General features: G+C 42.9%; 1 protein-coding gene across 6 annotated transcripts in view; it reads left to right on the top strand.

Annotated features, from left to right (window-relative positions):
• LOC121576922 (protein-methionine sulfoxide oxidase mical2b) overlaps positions 1-23,558 on the top strand; it is a 95,804-nt gene that overhangs the window by 62,468 nt on the left and 9,778 nt on the right. For 3 of the 6 annotated variants that reach the window (XM_041890513.2, XM_041890514.2, XM_041890512.2), the window contains exons 13-30: positions 8,273-8,472; positions 10,766-10,869; positions 11,233-11,304; positions 11,407-11,532; positions 13,704-13,835; positions 14,061-14,318; positions 14,672-14,788; positions 15,277-15,390; positions 15,479-15,580; positions 15,843-15,929; positions 16,198-16,290; positions 16,493-16,585; positions 17,400-17,586; positions 17,706-17,782; positions 17,896-17,977; positions 22,427-22,532; positions 22,636-22,712; positions 23,443-23,508. In XM_041890513.2, the coding sequence (XP_041746447.1) occupies positions 8,273-8,472; positions 10,766-10,869; positions 11,233-11,304; positions 11,407-11,532; positions 13,704-13,835; positions 14,061-14,318; positions 14,672-14,788; positions 15,277-15,390; positions 15,479-15,580; positions 15,843-15,929; positions 16,198-16,290; positions 16,493-16,585; positions 17,400-17,586; positions 17,706-17,782; positions 17,896-17,977; positions 22,427-22,532; positions 22,636-22,712; positions 23,443-23,508 (2,093 nt within the window). Of the gene's footprint in view, positions 1-8,272; positions 8,473-10,765; positions 10,870-11,232; positions 11,305-11,406; positions 11,533-13,703; positions 13,854-14,060; positions 14,319-14,671; positions 14,789-15,276; positions 15,391-15,478; positions 15,581-15,842; positions 15,930-16,197; positions 16,291-16,492; positions 16,586-17,399; positions 17,587-17,705; positions 17,783-17,895; positions 17,978-19,904; positions 20,111-22,426; positions 22,533-22,635; positions 22,713-23,442; positions 23,509-23,558 lie in introns of those variants that run through there. The other 3 variants (XM_041890515.2, XM_041890516.2, XM_041890517.1) reach the window with 3 other exon arrangements.

Raw genomic sequence — 23,558 nt, 5'->3', positions numbered from 1 at the left:
ACCCGTCCAAAAGGACCCCCAAGGTCTCGAACCCAGCCACGTCAGGACTTATCCCGGCTCCAGGGGGAGCCAGAAACCAGGCGGGTCCAAGAAGAGTACACCAGGAGGGGGAAACTCGACAGTGTTACCGGTGTGGGGAGATGGGACATATCTCCTGGCAGTGTGGGAAACCAGCCGATGAACCTATGCCCACTGCGGAGTCCTCCAGCTCAGCACCCACACACCGTTTTGCCTCGCTCTTGGGAGTCGTAGATGGCGGCCCAGATCGACCCCCCACCTGCCCGGTAACTGTGAATCACCATGATGTGGAGGCCTTACTGGATTCTGGTAGCCGGGCCACCCTGGTGCGTAAGGATTTGGTGGGCCCAACGTGTCTGACCCCGGGAAAGTCCTCCCAGTTTCCTGTGTCCATGGGGACACCAGAGAATACCCCATTACTGAACTTACAATGACCAGCACACGGGGAACCATACACACGACGGCGGGGGTGGTTGATTCCCTCCCCGTCCCTGTCCTAATTGGACGAGACTGCCCAGCCTTTTACCCACTCTGGAGAGAGTCTCAGGAGAGGATAACCCGAGTACCTCGGAAACGGAGAGGCAAGACTCATCCTGGGAAGGCTCCGGTGCAATCCTCCGAGTTACTCACTCCCGCCCGGGCTCTGATAGGGATGGCAGGTGCCCAGACCGACACAGAGACGGAGCTACAGAATCTGGACAAAGAACTGTCTGGTCTGAAGGGGACCGCTGAGAGGTATCGTTTGTTAAAGCAACAGTTAGACATGAAGACAGAAGAGTTAGATATCCTCCAGGCTAAACTCCAACAGAGCTCCTTCCCTAAGCAACAGGAGGAGCTGGAGAGGCTGCGCAGGACCATCGAGGAGTGTGAGGAGACCCTGCGCAGTAGTAAGGAGGTCCAGAAGAAGGCAGAGGAGAAGTACAAGGTGTTGGAGAACAAGATGAAGAATGCGGAGGCAGAGAGAGAGAAGGAACTGAAAGCTGCTCAACAGAAGCTAAACTCTGCTAAAACCAAGGCTGATGCGTTCAGTAAGAAACTCAAGGAGAGACAACAGGAGGCTGAGTCCCTGGTCCTAGAGTTGGAGGAGTTGAAGAGAGAGCAGTCTGGCAAGCACCACGGCAATGCGGACGCCCTCTCCCGGCGTGATGCCTTCTTCGCTGCCTTTACCCGGCGAGGGACGTCGGTCCCGAGGAGGGGGATGTGTGATGTCACGAGAGGCTGTGTCCTGGAGGGACGTTACATCCCCCTGAGGTGGCTGCAAACCCAGACAGCTATGGCTCCATCTGCTGGTATGGTCGGGAACTCCACCCCCTCTATGGCCAATCTTCCCACGCAGCTGAAACAAATGAGGAGCTGATGAGCTGAAGGTTTGGGAAGGGAAGAGACACAGTCTCCAACCTGGGCTCTCTGGAGGACAAGAGTGCTGCACGTCCACTTCCATGAGGAATATAAGGATTTGGAGATACTTACCTTTGGGAAATACTCACCTTTGGATATATGCACCTGTGGAAATACGTGAGAGACATTTGGAAGGACTTTTTGCTGGGTTGGCCACTAGCTGCAACGTGGACTACAGTAAGGCTGGGGAAAAGTTATCTGAGCGAGTGAGAATTATGATTTTGGATGTGGAAGAGACATCCCTGAACTGTTAACCCTTAAAGAGCCACAAGAGAACAGAATTTTGTTATATTTTCGTTAATTTCCCAAGACCTATAATAAAATCCTTGTTTTGTTTGAACCTTGTCTCCTTGCACTACTTGAGCAATCCCGCTGAAAGCTGTGTAGCCTCTCGTGACGTCACAGTATGTATGTATGTATGTATGTATGTATGTATGTATGTATGTATGTATGTATGTATGTATGTATGTATGTATGTATGTATGTATGTATGTATGTATGTATGTATGTATGTATGTATGTATGTATGTATGTATGTATGTATGTATGTATGTATGTATGTATGTATGTATGTATGTATGTATGTATGTATGTAGTGTCCATGCTGATGCCTTTTGGAGGAAAAGGATAAACATATTTTTTGACTGGTACTGTTTATGTCAGTATATACACACAACATTTACATGTACGTCATTTAGCAGACGCTCTTATCCAGAGCGACTTACAGTTTGTGAGTGCATACATAATTTTTACATACTGGCCCACCGTGGGAATCAAACCCACAACCCTGGCATTGCAAACACCATGCTCTACCATCTGAGCTACATCCCTGCCGGCCATTCCCTCCCCTACCCTGGACGACGCTGGGCCAATTGTGCGCCGCCCCATGGGTCTCTCGGTCGCGGCCGGCTACGACAGAGCCTGGATTCGAACCAGGATCTCTAGCGCCACTCGGGAGTACGTTACATGGGGGTGAGGCGTTGTGCCGTGAGGTGTTGCTTTTATTCGTTTTTTTAAACCAGGTTTGCTGTTCACTTGCGCTATATAAGATGGAAGGGACTTCCATGCACTCAGTGCTCTGTGTAATACAGTATGTTTCCTTGAATTTGTTCTGGACCTGCGGACTGTGAAAAGACCCCTGGTGGCATGTCTGGTGGGGTAGGTGTGTGTGTCAGTGCTGTGTGTAAGTTGACTAGGCAAACAATTTGAAATTTCCAACACATTGTTTCTTATAAAAAGAAGAAGTGATGCAGTCAGTCTCTCCTCAACTCTTAGCCAAGCGAGACTGGCATGCATAGTATTAATATTAGCCCTCTGATTACAATGAAGTGCAAGACGTGCGGCTCTGTTCTGGGCCAGCTGCAGCTTAACTAGGTCTTTCTTTGCAGCACTGCAGAACTTGCTTTGTGGAGTGTGGTGTCAAAAAAAGCAGAGCATCTCTTTATTTTACGAACAGCCCTCTCACCATCTTTACAACCATTGAATCTGTATGTTTTGACCATGACAGTTTACAATCTAAGGTAACACCAAAAAATTTAGTTTCCTCAACTTGTTCAACAGCCACATAATTCATTAACAGATTCAGCTGAGGTCTAGAACGTAGGGAATGATTTGTACCAAATACAATGCTCTTAGTTTTCGAGATGTTGAGGACCAGTTTATTACTGGCCACCCCTTCTAAACCAGACTGCAATTATTTGTTAAGGGTTTCAGTGACTTCTTTAGCTGTGGTTGCTGATGTGTATATGGTTGACTCATCAGCATACATGGACACACATTCTTTGTTTAATGCCAGCAGCAGGTAATTGGTGAAAAGAGTAGAGGGCCTAGGAAGCTGCCCTGCGGTACACCACACTTGACATGTTTGACATTAGAGAAGCTTCCATTAAAGAAAACCCTCTGAGCTCTATTATAGCTCTGGATCCATGATATGGCAGAGGTTGAAAAGCCATAACACATACGTTTTCTCAACAACAGGTTATGGTCAATAATATCAAAGGCTGCACGGAAATCTAACAGTACAGCGCCCACAATCTTCTTATTATCAATTTCTTTCAACCAATAATCAGTCATTTGTGTCAGTGCAGTACATGTTGAGTTCCCTTCTCTATAAGCATACTGTCTGTTAATTTGTTTACAGAGAAATAGCATTGTATTTATAATATAATAATAATATGCCATTTAGCAGACGCTTTTATCCAAAGCGACTTACAGTCATGCGTGCATACATTTTTGTGTATGGGGTGGTCCCGGGGATTGAACCCACTACCTTTGCGTTACAAGCGCCGTGCTCTACCAGCTGAGCTAGAGAGGACCACGTTGTTGGAATATTTGGTAAGACACCATTATTTCCAACAGCTTGCTAAGAGCTGGCAGCAAGCTGATAATCTGCTGTTAAAACCAGTAAAGGCCACTCCTGGGTAGCGGAATCACTTTGGCTTCCCTCCAGGTCTGAGGACGAAGACTTTCCTCTAGGCTCAGACTATAGGCACTCCTATCTGTCATATCTTTAGAGTCAGCTACCATCCTCAGGATCTTTCCATGAGGTTTTGTCATTAATGATCGATAACAATTGTTCCACCTGTCCCACAATACATTTACAAAATTCCAACTTACAATGCTTTTCTTTCATTATTTGTTTTTTTATGCATGAGTACTATGGCTTGCTATTCGTTGTTGGAATTTCCTGCCGAACTTTGCCCACTTTGCCAAGGAAGTAATCATTAAAATAATTTGCCACATCAAATGGTTTTCTGATGAAGAAGCCATCTGATTTGATGAAAGATGGAGTTGGATTTGTCTTTCTGCCCATCATTTCATTTAAAGGACTCCACATTTTTTCCCATCATTCTTTATATCATTGATCTTGGCTTCATAATACAGTTTCTTCTTATTTTGTTGAGTTTAGTCACAGTATGAAAAAAAACGATGTATGCACTCACTAACTGTAAGTCGCTCTGGATAAGAGTGTCTGCTAAATGACTAAAATGTAAATAATTTCTCAATTTGCAGTAAGTCAGCCAGTCAGATGTGCAGCCTGACTTATTAGCCACTCCTTTTGCCCCATTTTCCTTCAACCATACAGTTTTTCAATTCCAAATCAATCCATGGAGCCTTAACAGTTCAAACAGTCAGTTTCTTAACAGGTGCATGTTTATCAATAATTGGAAGAAGCAATTTCATAAATTAATCAAATGCAGCATCTGGATGCTCCTTATTAATCACATCAGGCCAGCAAATATTTTTTTTACATAATCCCCATAAGAGTCAGCAAAAAATGTTGGATGATCTCTTATACTCTATTTTAGGTCCAGCTTTTGGAACTTTGGCTTTCCTGGATATATACAGTGGGGGAAAAAAGTATTTAGTCAGCCACCAATTGTGCAGGTTCTCCCACTTAAAAAGATGAGAGGCCTGAAATTTTCATCATAGCTACACGTCAACTATGACAGACAAAATGAGAAAAAAAATCCAGAAAATCACATTTGTAGGATTTTTAATGAATTTATTTGCAAATTATGGTGGAAAATAAGTATTTGGTCAATAACAAAAGTTTCTCAATACTTTGTTATATACCCTTTGTTGGCAATGACACAGGTCAAACGTTTTCTGTAAGTCTTCACAAGGTTTTCACACACTGTTGCTGGTATTTTGGCCCATTCCTCCATGCAGATCTCCTCTAGAGCAGTGATGTTTTGGGGCTGTCGCTGGGCAACACAGACTTTCAACACTCTCCAAAGATTGTCTATGGGGTTGAGATCTGGAGACTGGCTAGGCCACTCCAGGACCTTGAAATGCTTCTTACGAAGCCACTCCTTCGTTGCCCGGGCGGTGTGTTTGGGATCATTGTCATGCTGAAAGACCCAGCCACGTTTCATCTTCAATGCCCTTGCTGATGGAAGGAGGTTTTCACTCAAAATCTCACGATACATGGCCCCATTCATTCTTTCCTTTACACGGATCAGTCGTCCTGGTCCCTTTGCAGAAAAACAGCCCCAAAGCATGATGTTACCACCCCCATGCTTCACAGTAGGTATGGTGTTCTTTGGATGCAACTCAGCATTCTTTGTCCTCCAAACACGACGAGTTGAGTTTTTACCAAAAAGTTCTATTTTGGTTTCATCTGACATTCTCCCAATCCTCTTCTGGATCATCCAAATGCACTCTAGAAAACTTCAGACAGGCCTGGACATGTACTGGCTTAAGCAGGGGGACACGTCTGGAACTGCAGGATTTGAGTCCCTGGCGGCGTAGTGTGTTACTGATGGTAGGCTTTGTTACTTTGGTCCCAGCTCTCTGCAGGTCATTCACTAGGTCCCCCCGTGTGGTTCTGGGATTTTTGCTCACCGTTCTTGTGATCATTTTGACCCCACAGGGTGAGATCTTGCGTGGAGCCCCAGATTGAGGGAGATTTTCAGTGGTCTTGTATGTCTTCCAGTTCCTAATAATTGCTCCCACAGTTGATTTCTTCAAACCAAGCTGCTTACCTATTGCAGATTCAGTCTTCCCAGCCTGGTGCAGGTCTACAATTTAGTTTCTGGTGTCCTTTGACAGCTCTTTGGTCTTGGCCATAGTGGAGTTTGGAGTGTGACTGTTTGAGGTTGTGGACAGGTGTCTTTTATACTGATAACAAGTTCAAACAGGTGCCATTAATACAGGTAACGAGTGGAGGACAGAGGAGCCTCTTAAAGAAGAAGTTACAGGTCTGTGAGAGCCAGAAATCTTGCTTGTTTGTAGGTGACCAAATACTTATTTTCCACCATAATTTGCAAATAAATTCATTAAAACTCCTACAATGTGATTTTCTGGAGAAAAAAAATCTCAATTTGTCTGTCATAGTTGACATGTACCTATGATGAAAATTACAGGCCTCTCATCTTTTTAAGTGGGAGAACTTGCATAATTGGTGGCTGACTAAATACTTTTTTTCCCCACTGTAGGCGGCTAGTCTAGCTGCTAAGACAAGCAGCTCCTCAGACCCGGCCTTGGTCGTCAGGATCACTAAATAGATAGTATCCGTCCCAGCAACTGATGCCAACCTCTCTGACACCAACTTCTCTCCCTCTACTTCTCTCTCTCTACTCCCCCTCTTGTTATCGCATAACTTCAAAGGGCCTAGTGTCTGTCGTTTTTTTTTCTTCTTCTTTCAATTGAGACCTACACAACCAGGTGAGGGAAGTTCCTTAGTAATTAGTGACCTTAATTTATCAATCAAGTACAAGGGAGGAGCGAAAAGACGCAGACACTCTGCCCACTCTGTTGAACGTCTTCCCTCTTTTCACTCCTGTCAATTAGGTTAATATTGTGGAGTAATTACAATGTTGTTTATCCATCCTCAGTTTTCTCCCATCACAGCCATTACACTCTGTAGCTGTTTTAAAGTCACCATTGGCCTCATGGTGAAATCCCTGAGCGGTTTCTGTCCTCTCCGGCAACGGCGTTAGGAAGGACGCCTGTATCTTTGTAGTGAGTGACTGGGTGTATTGATACACCATCCAAAGTGTAATTAATAACTTCACCATGCTCAAAGGGATATTCAATGTCTCCCTGGTCTTTATGGTTGAATCTGTGTTTGTAATTCACTGCTCGACTGAGGGACCTTACAGATAATTGTATGTTTGGGGTACAGAGATGAGGTAGCCATAAATAAAAATCATGTTAAACACTATTATTGCACACAGAGTGGGTCCATGCAATTCATTATGTGACTTGTTAAGCACATTTTTACTCCTGAACTTATTTAGGTTTGGCATAACAAAGGGGTTGAATACTTATTGACTCAAGACATTTCAGCTTTTCATTTTTAATTAATCTTTAAAACAAAAAATGTGTGTATTGTGTGTAGGTCAGTGACAAAAAAATCTCAATTTAATTAATTTAAAATTCAGACTGTAACACAACAAAATGTGGAAAAAGTAAAGGGGTGTGAATACTTTCTGAAGGCACTGTATATACAGTACACACACACACACACACACACACACACATACACTGTCATGGTCTTATTGGCGCCATCAAAGCACACACCGATTGTCATCTTGTCTATGGTCATGCACTGCCTTTGGGTCTGTCACATGTTATGCTGTTGAAAATGTGAACAGTGATATTGATTATACTGTAGACAACACTTCTGTTAAACTCAGAAACTGCGCTGTGTGTATTGACCTTTGCGGGCAACAGCTAGGTTTGTCTAAATAGAGAAATGAGAAATGGCCTAAACCACACAAAAAGGAAAGCGAGCATTCTGGTTTGGCTTTCATATTGCACACCCAATTATATTTATAAAGCATTTGTTCTAACCGTATTAGATACTGATGGCACTGTTAATGAACTCCACGCCTTGAAATGTTTCCATTTTACCTCAATAACAAGTGGGTGTTTTATCCTTTATGCTTTGTCAATTTGGCCCGCTCAAGTCATCTTTGTGTGAGAGTCAATATGAGTGTGGGCTGAGGGGGTGCAGCCGGGATGACCTCATCACTCTGGCTCTAGCTCCCAATTGGCTCACCCCCCCACCCCCCCCTTCTCTGTGTCACAGGTAGATGTGATTCGACAGTCCCTTCTGAATTGAACCTTTTTATGGAAAGGAAATGTTTACAATGTGTTTATAACATTACTATGGGCTGTTGCTAAGGGCCTTAGACCTCACCTTTCAGCTAGTGCAATTCATCTGTTGGTAAGAGTCTGTTGGTGCAGAAAGTGTAATTATTATAAAATGCAGCATTAAACCAAAATTTTTCTCTTATCAACCAACTGTTTTGGGGCTAACATTCTCACTCCATAGGGGAAACAACTTAATTAAGGTCTTATAGGATGTAAACCTGATGCGTCTTCTATGTATCTCTCTCAATCCTAGTGACTTTGACTCCCTGAATGAGAAGGACTCGGCCAAGAACAACCAGCTGGCCTTTGACATAGCAGAGCATGAGTTTGGTATCCAGCCTGTGACCACGGGGAAGGAGATGGCTCTGGACCAGGACCCTGACAAGCTGATGATGGTGCTGTACATCTCCAAGCTTTACGAGATGTTCCGCAACTCGCCTGCATCCATCACTGGTAGGCTGCTGTTCGGAGTCATTCTCTCACACCTCCTCTGATGCCTCACACAGTATAGTCTCAAAAACCTGACCCTAGGAAACAGAAATTACTATTTTGGCAACTTCGATAAGGGGGGGAAAAATAATTCCGGTGTGAATTCGCTTCAGACCAAAAACTCTCCCAACAAAACAGACGTTTACGTGACACCCAGAATGCATTGTATAATGTCAACAAACATGGCGCCACACACAGCTGGCAAATAGCTTAGCATTAGCTCATCATAATCAGTACAACCCTCAAAAAAGCATTTTACACATATCCTATATGTCCATTACAATCTATGCAAGAATTGGAATGCGTGATTTGTCACCAGTACTTGAAAACTTGAATAAAACAGTAAATACATTATGCTCCATGCATACATATGGTATGCTACAGTAGAAACGACAACACGATATACAGAAAATAAGGCACTTACTTTGATAGGAACGCACACAAAGTTATTATTTGTAAGGAAACAACAAGAAGACAATGCGGGCGCCAGCCAGAAAATGTGCCAGGGGGGAAAGTTCATGCTAGACTGCGCAAGTGTCTGCATACTTGATCTGGGGAAACACTGGGGAGGTGCTTGGGCTCTCATCGAAGAGAGAAGTGTCCAGTAAAGCCTCAAACATAAATTGTCCGCAACAGTGAAAAACTTGTTAGAAAATAATTTCTAATTGACAAGTTGAAATATAGCCTATAGATAATTAGAAGGCAGCGTGTGTCTTGGTTTGAGGGCAGCGCAGGTCAACTGTCCTGTTGCGTAACAATCACATTTTGGAACAGTGAGTGCATTCTCACATCACAAGCATAAAAACACTCAAACTGGGGCGACCTTTAGAGATATTTAGAACTCACGTGTGAAAAGGTTAAAAATAACCTCTGTGAGCTCCATCTTGCTAGCTACTATTTTGTCTTTTATTCAAGTGGATAAGGCAGTGTCCTACTGTAGGCAGTGACATAGTTCCTCTATGCCAAACTGACGTTCTATTACGTACAGACGTGAACGTCGGAACATTTGAAAATTGTGGGAGGCATTCTGGATGTCTAGGGAGACTACACGCACTACAGAACAGTTCCTGCAGTAGCTCAATAGTCAATAGTCCTGAAGCCCCAGAAGTTGAAACTCCATACACAATGGTTGCGTAATGGGACCCTGAAGTCTGATATGTTAACGAACATTCTTCATTTAAATTTAAATTAAAAATAATTTTGATATACTACTTACTATACTACTTATTAGTCCAAAAGACTTCTCAACAGCTTCTACCCACAAGCCGTGGGACTCCTGAGCAGCTAATCGTGGCTGCCCGGACTATTTGCACTGCCCCCCCACCCCATCCTTTTTGCGCTGCTGCTACTCTGTTAAGTATTTATGCATGGTCGCTTTAACTCTACCCACATGTACATATTACCTCGGCTGCCTCAACTGGCCGGTGCCCCCGCACATTGACTCTGCACCGTTACCCCCCTGTATATATAGCCTCCCTACTGTCACTTTATTTTGCTTCTGCTCTTTGTTTTTCTCGGCACTTTTTTTTGTTGTTGTTTTATTCTTACTTTTTTTGTTTAAAATAAACGCACTGTTGGTTAAGGGCTGTAAGTAAGCATTTCACTGTAATGTCTGCACTTGTTGTATTCGGCGCATGTGACCAATAAAATTTGATTTGATTTGATTTGATACTATTCTCCATGAACTACTCCATAACTTTGGAGTTTTACTACTCCTGAGGTATGATTTATTTGCAGGATTCTGAAGGTTAGATTAAGCTTAAGCTTGAACCCATAATGAGGATAGTGTGTGACTGAGCGGTTATGACTTTTTACATCTGTCACGATGGGATAGGATTGCATGTTACACAACCGGGTCAGTTATGAGAGTGTGGTATGTAAGAAATGCATTCCGGCCCCAGTTCAGATCATCTCACAGGGCCATGGTAATAACAATGCCTCTATGATCTATAGGGCTGCCTTTATTGAATACAGTAGGAGTTATGTTAAATGGCTGAGAATTCATTCACTTAAATACTAATGTTTCAGCCCACTGACTATTGTAATGCCCTCACAATAGTGTCTAACACTTGGTGATTAATCAAAATGAATCCATTTTGAATTGTGGATACAACTGTTTGGGGGTTTATTTTCACATTACTCTATCTCGTTACCCTCTTGATTTGGCTTGGCCTAGGGGCCTGGTTTAATACAGTGTGTGTATTAGAGTATGTCGCGTACCAAAACACCCATAACACACTGCTATGCTTTGTTACAGGTACAAGGGAAACGGATGAGAACAATGAGGAGTATTCATCAGAGTCTGCATACTTGGTTTACAACTTAATTAACCAAACACAGCCCAAAAAAAGGATCCCAAAGGTACTGTGAGTTCCTCCTCTCCTCCTCACCCATTTGCAGGCTTTAAAAGGAAACCAATGCAACAACAAAGGCCTCCTTCATGTAAATCCGATTTAGCCTGCGTAAAGTGTGTGTGTGTGTCAACATAGGTTTACTTGACAGATTAAAGAAATTCCTATGTGCCAATAAATTACAAGAAGTCATTGAAATGTAGATTAGATAAGGTACTGTATGTGAACGAGACTGAGAGACCTAGATAATCTACATTTTACAAGGCATACTTTCTTAATGATAACCCTCAGACTCGATAACCTTTGACTGTGACGTGAATGAGGGTGAATAAACAGTGATTTATGTCTATTTTGTACTACCTTTTCCTCAAAGGATGACCGGAAGCTGGAGGAGAACGACCCAATGAACAAAAGACGAAGAAAGGGCAGCAACTATTTAGAGGAGGTGTGTTGGTGACAACAACAATCAGATCTCGATCACCAGTATGGCCTTAGATGGCGCCATTTTAATGTCGATAAAGGGACTGATCATTCATTGTGTTGTCAGTTGTCCTGTCAGAGTGCCCCCCCTGCAGGTGACGGCGGGGAGCAGAATAAAGTGCGCTCAATGGCCACACAGCTACTGGCCAAGTTTGAGGAGAATGCATCGCCCGGCGGTTCCCTGCACAATAAGGTGAGCCGCTCCAGGTGAACAGTACTCTGACCAGAGGGGTCAATGGTCAAGGTCCCTGTACACTGTGCTGTGTAGAGACAGTGAAAAAAGGGAGCCAACACATTGTAAAGTCGCATACAGACAATAAACTGTTGATGCCCTCAGTGCTGATGGTTACTGTAAGACTCTTCTGTTGTACACGGATGTTGGCCCAACATCATGCTACTGACCTCAAAGCTAAGACTGAAAGCTTGTGTCGTGTCGGTCAGTTCATTCTCTGATGGTTGATCATATCTGAATGTAGTAATCTGTACTCTTGTATGAGTGTGTCTGTCTGTCTGTCTAGGTTTAATCATACACGGGGAATGTTTTTGTGTGGAAATGTCAGATAATGAAGGCACTATGTGGAACCTACTGGTTCTCGATGGTACATACAGTTCTGAGAGAGTTTGGAAAAGGATGAAATTCATTTCATAGACCTGCTTTTACACCAGGGGAGAACACTTATGTCCTTGTATCCAATTCTGCAACCTCACTGCTACCATAATCATGTTTGAATACAGCCCATTGTGTTGTAAGACTGTAAAAGTGGACAAATCCTCCACTCCTCCTGCCACTACCCTTGGGTACGGTTTGAGTACAAAGTTTTGACGAGGTGTAGTTTATTGGTAATGGTCAAGAAAGCTATGAAGAGATTGAAGATACATTTACTGTATCGTTTTACTTCCACCAATAACATACTTCTAGTATATCAACCACTACATTAGTCACACAGTAAGATTAGCTGCTCCACTATAAGAAGAGCGAGGCTGTTCCTGGATTATAGGATTAAAGAAAGCAGGTTGTGCATTTGAAACCTTGATACAGAAGTGAATACAGTATAATCTGCCTGTGAAGCCCCATCAAAGGACTGAGTGGCTCTGTTAGCAGGGCATTCGTTCAAATGCTCTTCTTTAACTAAATGCCTTTAAATGTCTGATTATGGTGTGGAATACCATGGGGTTGGTTATGGTACAAATACTTAAGTGATAATGCCAGAGAAGCCGGTGTTTTGAGGATATATTGGCACAGGTGTTGTTAGGTCCGAGACGAAGTCGATGGCCAGCAAACCGTGCCAATATATCCTCCAAACACCAGCTTCGAGGACATTATCACTTTTATACAACGGGTTACCAACATATTCAAATAATGATTTACATATTTTCATTAAAAACGTTATTTTGATGAATTTATTCATACTATTTCATCCTTCCACAAAATATAGTCCCAACACAAATCTAGGGTTGCTACCCAAGCTGGCTGGTCGTTCGTTCTATGGGTTCGGTTGCCAGAGACGCGACCCAGTCATTGTCTTTTTGTTCAGTATTTATGGATGCGACCCAGTCGTTCGTTCTAAATGTTCCATTGCCATACTAGCTGGCATCGTTCTTATCCGTTGCTTACTAGCTAGCCAACTATGGCTAATTTACAGTCATGTCAAACAGTGCAGCCAGAATAACAGCAAAGTAGCTGCATTTGCATTTGTTTAAGCTGTTTTCTAGTGACATTTATTTGGATACATCCATATAATGAGCTAATGATGCGCGATTTTGCCTGGCGTAGAAAATGTGCTCACTCGTCAGGACACTGTTGTTCAGAGGAGCCAGCCAACAACACAGCTAACACAATCACTTCAAACTGAAGCTACCTGCACTTCATTTAGTTTTACCTGTTTTCTATTGATAGTTCTTTGTATATATCCATAAAAATTATGCTGATTCATGATTTCGACTGGCTGAGAAAAGCAGACAGCAAGGTTTATACAAATCTCCGCTGTTGAAAAGTAAGAGTTAGTCTAAAAATGTTTTTTTAGATGCTTTTTATAGTGGAGATCAAGTTTATAAATTGCCTGTCTGGGCTGATGAGACAGTGGATTGCTCAGTCAGATGGAACAGAGCTAATAGGCATTTTAACGTCATAGATTTAGCCGGTGGTAACTTGTGGAATAGACACCGGCTGGAATGCGGTTTTAACCAATCAGCATTCAGGATTAGACCCACCCGTATAAAGTGTAATGGATGACGGCAGTGTGTGGTTTTGAATGATACTACCGAAACAACAAATAATTCTGCACCGCTTTATCATCTGTTTTTTCCTATTCCTCCTGCTTGTCCTTCCCTTCCTGCCTTATCTGATGTCTGCTGCTCTGTCAGTCTTATTTGCACTCAGACTCTGATTCAAGCCGTCCTTCATCTCCTTCTCTGGATATGACGGAGAACCCTCGCTTCGCTAAGCCCAGGGAACAGCCCCCTCCCTCGCCTCCACCCCCACGCCCCAAGTGGCAGGTACAGTCACCATGAAGGGTCAGCCACTGCATCATAAACCCAATAACGTAGCCTATGTTAACAAAAGAACCAATGGTTAAAAATCACCATAGTCTTCTAGACCAAGAGTAATTGAAAAGACACTCCCTTTACTCCACTCACTGATGATCCTGGAGGTTCGCCCTCTACTGGCTGGAGTTCAGTGCTGCTTTACACATTGCTTTGTGTGTGTATATCTGCTTTCAGCCGTCCATCTATATGCAACTCTTAGAAGAGCCTGCAGCCGTGGCGCAACCCACTCCCCTGTACATTCCCACGAGGTCCTGGAGTCCTTCTCCACATGATGATCATACACAGGCCTCTCCGCGTGCAGAGTTGGTGCAGCAGAGAGTGTGGATTCCACACACCGAAACCCCAGATGGTGTAGATTACCCAGAACACCCTTTTCCTGACCCCACAGGGGTGGGCCAGCGCCTAGAGAAGCTGGAGGACAAGATGAGCCAGGTGACAATGAGCCTGCATTCTATCTGTCTGGACCCACCATGTTAGCCCCATTCCAAGCCATACCTTACTTCTGTACTCTCACAGTAAAAATGTTTTGCATGGAAATTGATTTTATGCTCATTTCAAAACAGTAAATCCAATTGTGCCTTAGCCACAAAAGTCTAGCAGACAGCACAACTCGGCAACAAAAACATCATTGTTCAAAAGATACAAAATGTATAAACAGTGTTCATACCCCACGTCATCAGCTTTACTATGGATTATGGTTACTGTTCAGTATTTACTTGCCTACTTCCTGCCGTTTCTGACTTTCACACTTGCTTATCTTTCCTTTACTTGTTGCTGTTCTTCAGAAAAAAGTGCAAACTGTAACTACTGGGGAATTTAACAGGAAGAGTATAAAGGATAGGGCAGTCCTCCTGCGTTCTATGTTCCCTGAGTCAGAGACTCCTCAAGTGAAAGAGTATAAGGTGAAAGTGTTGTGCCGCCCCTCGCCTGCCTGCCTGTCTAACCCCATCTAAGGAAATGAGGCACAGCATGTTTGTGTCCCTGTACACAAGTTCTGTTTGACTCTCTCAGCCTGTTTAGAAGGATATAATGTCACCAGTCAAACCTACTCACATTTACTGAGAGTGGAGCATGTTTTTGAAGGCTGGTAACAGCTTGGTAATCCATTTTAAATCCATTTGTTGGCAGTTGTTTTCTTGCAGCATGTCTTGTTTCCATGGTGTTACAGTTCTGAGAATTCCAGGTCAGGTGACTTCCCTCTGCATGATGAGTGAACATTCATAACTTCACTAGAAAAGATAAAGGTTGAGCTGTTGAATTTTTCTCTGACCATTTGTTTCTCTCCGACTTACATTCAGCTTGCATCTCCTCATTATTTTTGGGGTGGGATGTGAAGGGCTAGATGATTTGGAGATTTCTCTCATTTCTGATGTGAATCCTTTTTCTACAGACGGATCTGTCTGCCTTTGTCCCTAAAAGCACTTCAATACACACTGTCCCTGAACCCTCTGCTCTTTCCTGCTTCTCTTCTCTTACCGCAACATCTCCTGTGCACCAAGACAAGGTAAAAACGGTCCTTGTTGTGGTCCTCTGTGACCAGCCAAAACTCCAAGAATATCAGCTCACTCTGACCATGTTTTTTATGGTTTTAGTGCAATGGAAGTTCTGCATCAAGTAGACTCATTCAAAAGCCAATCAAACGTTCTGTGAGTTATCAAGCTGAACCCTTCAAGCCTGACAAGTCCGCCGAACAGGTACCAGTAATTTGAAATGCATTTGAAGTGTAAGAATATAGGAAAGACTCAACTCAGTCAACTCACTTTGGCCATGTTGTTATTGGTTTTAGTGCAACGGGAATGCTTCGTCAAGTAGACTCATTCAAAAGTCAATTGATCAATTTGAAAGCTGTCATTCTGAACCCTTCAAGCCTGACAAACAGGTTTCAGTAAAATAAAACTAATTTGTATGAATAAAAGAAAGACTTAAGTCAGCTCACTGTCTTTTTGATGATTTAAGTGCAACGGGACTGCTGGATCAAGTATTCAAAAGCCAATCAATCGATTTGAGAGTTATGAAGCTGGCCCCTTAAAGTCCACCGAACAGGTATCGGTAAAAACCTCACTCTACATCTGAAATGTAAGAACAGAAGACACCGTTGCGTCAGCTCACTCTGACCATCATTTATTTAGCTTTTAGTGCAATGGGAATGCTGAGTCAAGTAGAATAATTTGATCGGAGAGTTATCTAGCTCTACCCTTACAGTCTGCCCAACAGATATCAGTAAAAATGTGAAATGTAAAAAAAATTGAAGATTCTTAGAGTGTACGTCTATTAAATCAGCTCACTCTTACCATGTTCTTATTGGTTTTAGTGCAATGAGATTGCTGCACCAAGTAGAATGATTCAAAAAACAATTGTTCGATCTGAAAGCTGTCCAGCTGAGCCCTCTAAGCCTACTAAACAGGTATCAGTAACAACTTCACTTTCTGCATGATTTCTGCATCTCCTCTCATTTCTGAGTAGAAATACATTTCTTTGTTTTCCTTGATCTATTCTGATCTTTACTTTTTCCCTTTCTGTTTCCCTCTTCCTCTCTCTTTCTCTTTTCCCCTTTCTCCGTCTTTGTGCTGGTCCCTCCCTCTACCTCTGTGACTGGGTTCTGTTAGAGGACAGTGGGGAAGGTCTCTTCTCACATAGGTGCTAGGGCTGAAACTCTAGCCATCCTTTATGAAACTGACCACAGGCCTAATGCCTCGCCGGTAAGCACAGTGTGACTAATGATTATGTTTGTGCCAACACAGCCCAGTGGGAATATACGTCACAAGACACACACAAAAGTGGGCTCTACATCTATTACCACCCCAAGGTCTCTAATACCAGCTTCAGGAGTTTTGGTAACCATCTAAACAACAACCAAGTCATGTCTACTGCTTCCGGATACTACATCTGTTATTAGTAGAAAAGAGCGACTGTGCACTGTGCACTGTAAAACATTCTGACCTGAATCTTACTGTGACTTCTCCAGTCATGAGCCATGGTGTTTTGTGTAAAGGGCCTTCAGGGGCCACAGCAATAGTAACTCCATGCACTCATGTGGGTGTCTGTTCACACAGTGTTTGACCCCACTTCAGGTCTTCAGGTCTATAGCAGTAAGAAGCATTTAGCTTTGCCTCAAAAGCAAACGCTAAATGCAATCTTGTGTAGCTTTGTGAAGCCAATGTATTTGACTAGTTAGTTCTCTGCTATGGTCCAGAGAATTGTTGATTCATCATCATTATCATCTCTCACTGTGCTGGAGAAATGCCCTACTAATATTACAGTTCCCATTTCATGTTATATTATTCAGCTTCCGTTGCACTAGTTCCATCTCACTGGCTGCCTTAACATCCACTTTAGGGTTAGGTGTTGAGACTTGTTAGGTGGTCACACCAGCACCTAATATTGTACACTGTTAGAATAAATGGTGCTATATATTACTTTTTAGCAGTAGACGACTACGCTAACAGCTTGCCTATTCCATTGTTCTCACCGTATCCTTAACCTGCTGCTGTTGTCTGTGTTGTCTCCTTACAGTGTATCATGCGGAAGGAGTTCCCTCAGAACCTGGGAGGCAGTGACACGTGTCACTTCTGCTCCAAGCGTGTGTACGTGATGGAACGTCTCAGCGCTGAGGGACACTTCTTCCACAGGGAGTGTTTCCGCTGTGACGTCTGCAGCTCCACACTACGCCTGGGAGGACACGCCTACAACTCCCAACAGGGTATGATGCTGACACACCCAGACACCAGCCACTCTCCCACCTGGGGACAGAAGCTGTTTGTGAATTAATTTGATCTTTAGTGTCAGCCGGCATGTGTTTTTACAGTGTTTGTGTTACAGGCAAGTTTTACTGCAAGCTTCACTATTCTCAGTGTCGACCCAGCCTTCAAAGTTCAAGCAAGGTCCTGCGGAGAACGGTAAACAGCTTTCAGTAACAGTCAAACATAAACACAGTCATTTTTACTTAGGAGGTATTAATGTTATTTTAGCTGGTCTGATTTAAATTGTATGTTGTGCCTATCACACACAGGAGGACCAGGGACGTCTGACGTCTTCGCTGGACCGGAGTGACCCCTACTTGGCCACGGGCAGCCTGCAGAACCAGCCCTCAGGTACCCTGAGTTCCTTCCTTAGGAGAAGCCTGCGTTGGCCGCTGCACGTGGGCCGGGCAGTGTGTGGGACGCCCTGCCGGCTGGCCCGCTGGGTGCATGGGGCAGTTGGCCAGGCGGGGCTCCACTTCATAGACCGCTCAGAGGACTACGGCTTCCTGTACGAGCTGCTGAGTCTGGGCATGCCCCTACTGAGCATATTGCACGAGCTCCTGGGCCAGATGTACATGGAGGCTGAGCAGCCTGAGCCCCAGCCTCAGCCTCACGGCCTACTGCACTGAGCCCAGCAGCGCCTAGGCCTCAGGCCCACCTAGAGGGGCAGAGCCTGGTGCCGCCGGGCCACTGGGTCTCATGGACTTAATGATGCACCTGTACTGTACTGTACTTGCTGCTGTTGCACAGGCATTTGCTTCACAGTCTAAACAATGTACAATACTCTATGAAGACTGGTTCAATTTCAAAAGTCTTATTTGATTTTACGCCGAGAAACAATCTGTTTGTTCATAAGTATTATAGCAAGTGTGACGCATGGTCCTTAAAATTGCAGAAGGTCATACATCCTTTCAATTGCTTGAAATCTTATAATTCAGTATTCCCATGCTTATGTTTGGGTAAAACATTTATTTTTAACTCCTAAGTAATCAAAAAAGGATCCACTAAAAGCACTTTACTTGACTTGCAGGGGCTGCTAAGGCCTGTGTGTAGTGCCTGGTGTGCTTGTTGTGGGAAGTTGGAGAACAAAGTTCTGCTATGCTTCTTGAACTGCACTGCTATGTTGCACATGAGGCATGCAATGGAAAAGCCAAACAGTATTTTTTTTCTCACAATACCTTTTTTTTGTAATTAAGATGATTCTGGAAACTATTTTGTCTGAATTTTTTAATGTGTATATTTTAGGTTTTAGAACAGCTTTCACACCGTATTATTTTTGATAGATTTGTCTAGTGCAGTTTAGTGGAACACACATTTGATTTTAGATGTATCTGTTTGAAAAACTGATTCTCATTGTTGTTAAAGTTTAGATAAGTCAGGTAGAAACAAAGATGTCTGGAAAGACTGAAGATTCTAATTTTGACTTCCTACACCAGGTACTGTAGCACATTCTGCCAAAGAAAGATTTTCTTCTTTGAAATATTTAGTTATAGTTTTTTGCTTTTGTGTTGCTTGTATCACAAGCCTTGGATTTAATGCACATTTCCGCACATATTCTAAGATGTGAATTATCACAGAAATGTTTGTGCTGAAGTGTTGTAGATGTGCAATATATCCCCATTTTCATTTCTCCAATCAATAACTTGTTCCGGTAGTACAGTATTATGACTTATTGTTCTGCTAATTATCTGTTATGGTACAGTGATCCAACAAAGCTTTTATTTAATTTGTGATTCTAAGTATTTATGTATCTTATGTTTTCCTTTCCATATATCCCCATTTTCATTTCTCCATTCTTTCTTTCACTTCATATGTAGCCTGTTTCAAGTTTCCAATGCTGCAACCTCTGATTGGCTGAATTGTGGCTGCAGGAAGGTGATGGCCTGCTTGAGTCACATGATCAATAGTGTTGCTTTGCATTAGCTGCCTTCATAGCACTTCTTAACCACACATTTACCATTCATGTTCAGAATGTGGCATGGGTCCTGTGTATGACAACGGGTTAATTTAATTAGTCACACATTGTTCGTTAATTGAGTCACTAGGTGTATGACACGCATGTTTCAAAAGCCTTCCATTCCTCCAAGCTAATCCACTAACAGACATGCTCTGCTGTTGTCCTTCTAACTGCGTTACCGTACAACGTGTTCAAGGTCTGAATGCCTCCAAGTTTTTGCATGCAGTTTTTTCAACCACTTTTTTGCTGCCCCATCTGATGCATAATAACTTCCCTGTCTCCACTTCTCTGTGTATGTCCCCTTGTGATTCTCTGTTGCAGAAGGCGCTTACCTCTCAGAAACCTTCTCAAGCGCTCTCTCATGTTCCACCTAATACACAAGTCAGCTCCAGAATATTTTGTTGTACATTTTAGGTGTTTATAAGAATTTGTCTGCTACCTTGTATTTTTCCATAGTGAATAGAACGGGTTGCTTAATTTATGCTATTTAAAGCTGTAAGTATAAATAAATTGATTTGATTACATAAGTTACTTGCTTCCTCACTTTAATTTTAATTTTATTTTTGCATAATTTACCAGCTATAATCCATGGCTTTAACTGTTGGAAATTTGCTGCCAATGGTTGTCATATAGCATGGCATGGTTGATCCATTACATTTATGACATTCTCACAGCTTTCAAATTAACAACAGAATTAACAATTTAAATGTTAAAGACTTTGGAAAAAAGGCATTTAAAAAATAGCACCAGCAGCCTCACATTAATGACCCTGTCACAAGCATAACCTCTGTTCACAATTAAACCTCTTGTCATCTGTTGACTGGCACATTCCCATGCACTTAACCACATCTGAATTTCCCTGGACAGTGTCGCTCACCCCTGTTCAGTCCCGGGTCGGTTATTTGTTTTTGGGGGACTGAGTGACACTTCTATAGGGAGAGGTTTGAGGTTAATGTACTTTTACCCGAATAGCACAGTCACTGACTGGCACAACAACAAACGATACATTAGACCTAATGCAAAAGCGTCTCAACTATGAACTGAAATCAAATAATAGTAATAGAACATTACACGTATCCTTTCACTTTATGGGTTTCTCTTTAGGGTCTTTCTCATCTTTCCTGTTGGGTCATTTCTGGGTCATCTCTGGGTCAAATCTGGTCTGCATTACAAGAGTTTTCACAGAGTTCATTTGCAAGTGGTGCTTTTTTGTTATTCTGTATTGGAATCCTAACAAATCTGACAATCAATGTTTGTGGAGTTACCATCAGCAGCTCAAGTAGGCTATTGTTCATGTATGTGTGTTGAAGCTGTGTTGCCTCGACAATTACACGCACGCACACTTCCACAATATGCTACACAACCTAACCAACATTTTCGGTTAATTCCGATACTGAGCATGCCCCATATAGTGGTCCTCTGTAGCTCAGCTGGTAGAGCACGGCGCTTGTAACGCCAAGGTAGTGGGTTCGATCCCCGGGACCACCCATACACAAAAATAAAAATGCACGCATGACTGTAAGTCGCTTTGGATAAAAGTGTCTGCTAAATGGCTTATTATTATTATTATTATATTTACGTATATATCTAGATAATGTTTGTATAGGTTTTTTCTTTTCTTTATGTTTATGAAATGTACTTAAACTAATTGGAGGAACTTCTCAAAAGAATGTATGAAACAATGTCAACATGGCTTCAGTTTGGTTCTGTAAGTAATCACTAGCATGAATGTTCCCTGTAATGTTTCATATCACATGGTTGGTGTTTCTTAAATGTTGATTTATGTTTTAACTTGAGACTTTTCCAAAGTCTCAATTTATACCTGTATATACAGGAACTGCCAAAATAAATGAAACACCAACATAGTGTCTTAATAGGGCGTTGGGCCACCACGAGCCAGAACAGCTTCAATGCACCTTGGCATAGATTCTACAAGTGTCTGGAACTCTATCGGAGGGATGCGACACCATTCCTCCATGATATAATTCAATTATTTGGTGTTTTGTTGATATTGGTGGAAAATGCTGTCTCAGGCGCCGCTCCAGAATCTCAATTGAGTTAAAATCTGGTGACTGAGACAGCCATGGCATATGGTTTACATTGTTTTCATGCTCATCAAATTGTTCAGTGACCACTCGTGCCCTATGGATTGGGGGATTGTCATCCTAGGGGAGCATAGCCATGGTAGCCAAAATAATGGTTCTGACTAGGTGGAATACAGCTACGACCAGAAGTGACTTTTGTAGCAGGTTAGGAGAACTTACGCAATAGGTTAGGATAATTACTGTTGAGTGTGTAAAACCCAGCAGCGTTGCTGTTCTTGGCACAAACCAGTGCGCCTGGCACCTGCTACCATACCCCGTTCAAAGGCACTTCATTTTTTTTGTCTTGCCCATTCACCCTCTGAATGGCACACATACACAATGCATGTCTCAAATGTCTCAAGGCTTAGAAATCCTTCTTTAACCTCTCTCCTCCCCTTTATCTACACTGATTTGAAGTGGATTTAACAAGTGACATCAATAAGGGATCATAGCTTTCGCCTGGATTCACCTGGTCACTCTATGTCATGGAAAGAGCAGGTGTCCTTAATGTTTCATATACTCAGTGTATAAAGTAGGTAACATTTGTGTACTGTTATTACCATAGCAATAATGCAACCTGGCAGTGTGTACTAGGCAGTTAAAAAAGAGCCAGGCATAATTACACATATTAAGGGTAGTAGCGTTACAAAAAACCTTAATAACCATAGCTATCCTTGTTTGTTTGTAGTAAACGTAGTGTCATAAATAGCTATAATAATCTGGCAGAATGTATAGCCTAATAAGATGGTACGTTTTCAGGGCGTGACTGCAGATACATGGGCCTGTTGAATGGACTGTACACCCACACGGTGCCTGAGGTGGCAGAGGAGGCCGTGGACCTGGACATGCCTGACTCCAACAGGACGTGAGTCCACTAGTACAGCACAATGCTCAGAATGTGTCCTTGTTCACAATCAAATGGATATTTGCCATTGCTTATTGTCTTTGTGTCTGTTGTCCATGACTAGTTGCAGTGCTGACTCGAAGAAACAGGACCACTCAAATACTTCTCTCCAACCACAAGATTCTGCACAGGAGAAGAAAGGTGTCCATGTCTCCATGACATTCACCACCATGAGAAACACATTGGCCTCATGATTTTTCCTACAGCGATCGCTATTTCCCTCCTTTCTCCCCGTCCACAGCCTTGGCTTGTAGCAGCCTAACTTCTCTCCCAGCATCATTACAGGCATCAGTCTGGATGTCTAGAGCATGTAGGAAATGATTCCATCCGTTTAGTGATATAGCCCTGGTCCTGTGGGATATAGACTTTGTTTAATAGGGTCTGAGTGAGTTCGGAGCAGCTCACCATGCTATGTTTCCCCCAGTGTGAGACTCCCACTCCTCCAGTTAAATCCCCACCCAGATTTCAGAGACTTAACTAAGTGAATAGTTGTCTTAGCATGGGGAGCACTGAGTACTGTGACTGGCCTGGACATTCTGTTCGGCTGCACGGATAGGGCTGTCTGTTGGCTGTCTATAGACCACATCTGTTCTGTTCTCCACGCTACATTCGTTGGGCTCAGTTTTAGGTTTGCGACGCCACCCAAAGGCTGAATTGGAGTTGTCTAGCACCCATAAACTATGTAACAAGATCTCCTCATTTGCTTAGTTTGCTTGTACATTTAGAACTATACTGTAGAATCGTTTATCATTGTTGTGTGACAGACATCCAGTTCAAATGTGTTGGCACAGTTGTGTTGGCACAGATCAATACTGTATGTGATACGTGTTACTTATTACGTATTCTCTCCCTCTCCTACCCACACCTGCAGAACCTTCCAGTTCCACGTCATCTCTCCTGTCTGGGAACAGCCGATGGAAGAGGAAGATCCATGCTAGTGAGTAGGCTATCTGCTGTTGACAATCTGACATGATCCTTATACAGTAT

This window comes from Coregonus clupeaformis, chromosome 11 (genome assembly GCF_020615455.1).
Source record: "Coregonus clupeaformis isolate EN_2021a chromosome 11, ASM2061545v1, whole genome shotgun sequence".
Classification (NCBI taxonomy): Eukaryota; Metazoa; Chordata; class Actinopteri; order Salmoniformes; family Salmonidae; genus Coregonus; species Coregonus clupeaformis.
This window is presented reverse-complemented; position numbering and strand designations above follow the sequence as displayed.